The sequence below is a fragment of the Colius striatus genome, chromosome 13 (genome assembly GCF_028858725.1).
Source record: "Colius striatus isolate bColStr4 chromosome 13, bColStr4.1.hap1, whole genome shotgun sequence".
Classification (NCBI taxonomy): Eukaryota; Metazoa; Chordata; class Aves; order Coliiformes; family Coliidae; genus Colius; species Colius striatus.
This window is the reverse complement of record NC_084771.1, coordinates 2,554,809-2,558,462: the sequence shown is the minus strand read 5'-3', so window position 1 is coordinate 2,558,462 and position 3,654 is coordinate 2,554,809. Positions and strand designations below refer to the sequence as shown.

The 3,654-nt window shown below is 59.2% G+C and overlaps 1 protein-coding gene across 1 annotated transcript; it reads right to left on the bottom strand.

Moving 5' to 3' along the window:
- Positions 1-1,317: 1,317 nt before the first annotated feature.
- Positions 1,318-3,654, bottom strand: LOC133626614 (uncharacterized). Its single transcript, XM_062006838.1, has 7 exons — positions 3,610-3,654; positions 3,166-3,342; positions 2,876-3,031; positions 2,637-2,738; positions 2,406-2,508; positions 2,055-2,111; positions 1,318-1,797 (listed from the first exon to the last, which is right to left on the bottom strand). Exons 1-7 carry the CDS (start codon positions 3,649-3,651, stop codon positions 1,631-1,633), a joined length of 804 nt encoding a protein of 267 aa, XP_061862822.1. The 5' UTR covers positions 3,652-3,654; the 3' UTR covers positions 1,318-1,630.

Genomic DNA, 3,654 nt, shown 5'->3' with positions numbered 1-3,654 from the left:
AGCCTGACCTCCATCCCTGGAAAGGTGATGCAACAACTCATCCTGAATGTCACCACTAAACAGGCAACAGGCACAAGCTGTAACTGAAGAGGTGCCAAAGAGACACAAGGACAAACTTGTTCCCTGTTGAGGTGAGGGAGCACTGGCAGGGGTTGCCCAGATGGGCTGTGGAGGCTCATTCCCTGGAGACATTCCAATCCAGCTGGACAAGTTCCTGTGTGCCTTTCCCTCACCCACTAAGCAGGTGACCTTGTCATAGAAGGAGATCAGATTGGTCCAGCAGGACCTGCCCTTCATAAAGCTGTTTTGACTGGGCTTGAAGCCATCCTCCAGCACAGGCCTCAGGTCAGCTGCACGTCCTGGCAGTGCTGGGTGATAACAGACCATGAGCAGCAACGTGGCCTCGTGGGCAAGAAGCCAATGGCAGCCTGGGGGCATCCAGCAGAGTGTGGGCAGCAGGGCCAGGGAGCTTCTGCTCCCCCTCTGCTCTGCCACATCTGCTGAGGCCTCAGCTGGAGTCCTGTGCCCAGTTGTGGGCTCCCCAGCTGCAGAGGGACAGGGAACTGCTGCAGAGAGGCCAGTGCAGGGACACCCAGATGCTCAGGGGACTGGAGCATCTTCCTTGTGAGGAAAGGCTGCTGGACTTTGGACAGTTCAGCTTGGAGGAGACTGAGGGGGGACCTCGTTAATACTTACAAGTGCTGAAAGCTGCATGCCAAGGAGAGGAGGCAGCAGGGAGGGTTTTTCCTGTAGTGTCCAGTGACAGGACAGGGGGTATTGAACAAAAGCTGTAACACAAACAATTCCCCTTAAGGAAAAACTTCTTTCCTGTTGAGGTGAGGGAGCCCTGGCCCAGGCTGCCCAGGGAGGGTGTGGAGGCTCCTTCTTGGGAGGTTTCCAAACCCACTTGGACACCTTCCTGTTGTAACGGTGCAAGCAATATTCATTCAAAGATGTAGACAGGCTGGGTAATGCACCTGCAGACACATACACAGCCAACACAGTGCAACCAACAGAGGGACTCAAAGCCACCCTTCCTTTGCTGGCTACTTCCTTATATGCTGCTTCTGCCCATGTGATCACCCAGGGCCCAACTGATTAACTTGCAGCACCTGTTTCTGATAGTTGGAAGTAGCTTGCCAGCTGCATTAACTTGTCCCCACCATCTTTATTCAAGCTGGCTGGTCCAAGTCATATTTGTACCTACAAATATTTGGTTCTGTCATGCTGTTTGAAGAACTCTGTCCGTCCCTGGGACTTCTTGAGCTACTGCTTGAAACGTGACAGGCCAGACATGGGGAGCACTGGTTAAGGTTTGATGACGGAGCTTTATTGTTTTTACCAAAGCACTTTGCGTCCCTCAAACAACACGGAACAAATCCAGTTTTGTTGACACGAAGGGTAACAAAGAGTTTCCAGCTGTAGAAAATGGTTCTCACAGGGTGAAGAAAGCCAGAAAATCAAACGTACACAAACTGGAAGAAACCCAAGTGCTAAACTCGGTGTCTAAACTACTGAGCAACGATGCAAAAGAAAACTGCTGGTAGGTCCAAGGTTTGCCATGGAGCACAGGGAGGAGCTCATGGAATAGCCCCTGGCATGGGCCCCGCTCAGAGCTGCAGCTGCCCGGTCAGCGACGGGCCCAGAGAGAAGGCCGTCTGCTCCAGGCCCTGCGGAGCCACTCTCGCAGGCTGAGTCTGGAGGGAGCTGCTCTCTCTGCATCTCTCAGGGTGCACTGCGTTTGAGCTGCCAGGTTTGCTACTGACGAGATGGTGTCTTCTGGCAGGTTTTCAAGGGCTGCAACAGAGAGGAACAGAGCTGAGATCAGAGCCTGTGTTCACCCCAGGAACCCCTCCTGCCAGGGCAACCCCCAGCTGTTCCCACAGCCCAGAGGGAGCCGGGCCCAACGGCATCAGCCGGAAGGTGCTGAATAGCCCCCGTGCCCCTGACATCTCTCTCTGCTCTCCCTGGCCGGGGCAGGGGCCGCAGCTCCCTTCCCAGGGCCTCTCCTCCTCCCTGCCAGTCCCCGCTGCCGCCCCGCTGCCCTCACTCACCCTCATGGATGGGCTGCAGCAATTCCTGATGCCCCCTCAGGTGCTGCCCGGCGAGCCCTGCGAACGCACAGTCGGTCAGTGCCCCAGCGGCACAGTTGCCTCACAGGTCCCTGCAGCCCGGCCACACGCCCCCCTCCCCTTGGCAGGGCTGAGCCCAGGCTCTTCCCCGGGCGAGCGAGCGCCAGGCGCAGGGCAGGGCTGGCACAGGGCGCAGGGAGCCCCGCGGGCGCCAGGGCCCTGCACCGGGCACTCGCGGCTACGCAGCCACGCGGCTGATTCCTGCGGCCGCGCCACAGCCGGGGCTGGGGCCGAGCTGCAGCGGGGCAGGGAGGGACAGGGGCTGTGTCTCACCCAGGAACCTGACGGCCGCCTCTCGTATGGGCTGCTGATGGCTCCAAAGGCACCGCGCTGCCTGCTGCACATAGTGCGCGGCTCTGCTGCCGCACCCTGACAGCTGCAGACGGACAGGGGACAAAGGGAAGGGTTGGTGCCGACCGTGGCACTGTGCCCGGGACGGGCTGTGGCAGTGGGCAGGGGCACAGCTTGCCCAGGCTGGGGCTGCTGCTTGGGGACCATCCTTACCAGGTACTTGCCCACTTCCAATGTCTTCCTCTTCTCCAGGAGCTTTCTGAGCCTCCTCTTCTTCAGGAAGGCGGCAGCTCCAAGCAGGGTTACCCGAGAGGCCTGCAGACACACAGAGCAGGGAGATGCTACCGCTGCCCAGGGCACAGGACGGGCGTCCTCTCACCCGGGCAAAGCTCATGGCCCTTCCTGGCCCTGGGGACCTCCCGCAGGGACATGGGCAGGTCAGAGATCCTCACCTCTGCCACCTCCGGGCTCTCGGCATGCAGGAGGCAGAGCAGTTCGATCACGTTCTCATACACCCGTGTCTTCATCGGCTGTCTTTCCTTTTTGTTGACAGACTGCATCAGACGTTGGAAGAGCTCAAGGGAGAGCAGCTGCACACTGCTGGTGGTCTGGTGGAAAAGAAAGAGGACAAGAGCTCAGCACCGGCTGCTGCAGGCCCACCTGGGCATGGCTCTGAAAATGCACAGAGCACAAAGGTTCCTGGCAGCAGCCAGTGCCTGTGGTGGGGGGCACAAAGCCTTACGTGGTGAAAGAGTGGCTGGAGCCTCCCAGTCAGCTCCAGAACGAGGGTGCTGCAAACTGGGCTGTTGGCAGCCTGGAGCATCATTTTGAGCAAGGAGAGGTTCGTTTCGACCACCTCGTCATCTAGGTCCTGCAGTAGCTCCAGGAGGCTTTCCTGCAGGATCCACATGCTTTTGGCCTGTGTGCAACACGATGCTTGTGGTGAAGCCGTGAAAAGCTGCACTGCCAAAATCACTCCAGTGCTTCAACCCCATGCTGCTGCCTCGGGAGCCAGAAGCCAAAGGCCTGCCACAAGGGACTTGGGGAGGCCAGCAGGGAGGCAGGAGGGCTGGCAGGAGCTGCCAGAGCTCCCAAAGCACAGCCAAGCCCCAGCTGCATGTCCCCCAGCTCCCCTCACCCAGCCCCACGCCCCCTGCACAGCTCCAGCCGGCTGCCCCCTGCCTACCTTCGAGGGCTCGTTGCAGGTGGTGATGAGGGCATTGAGCATCAG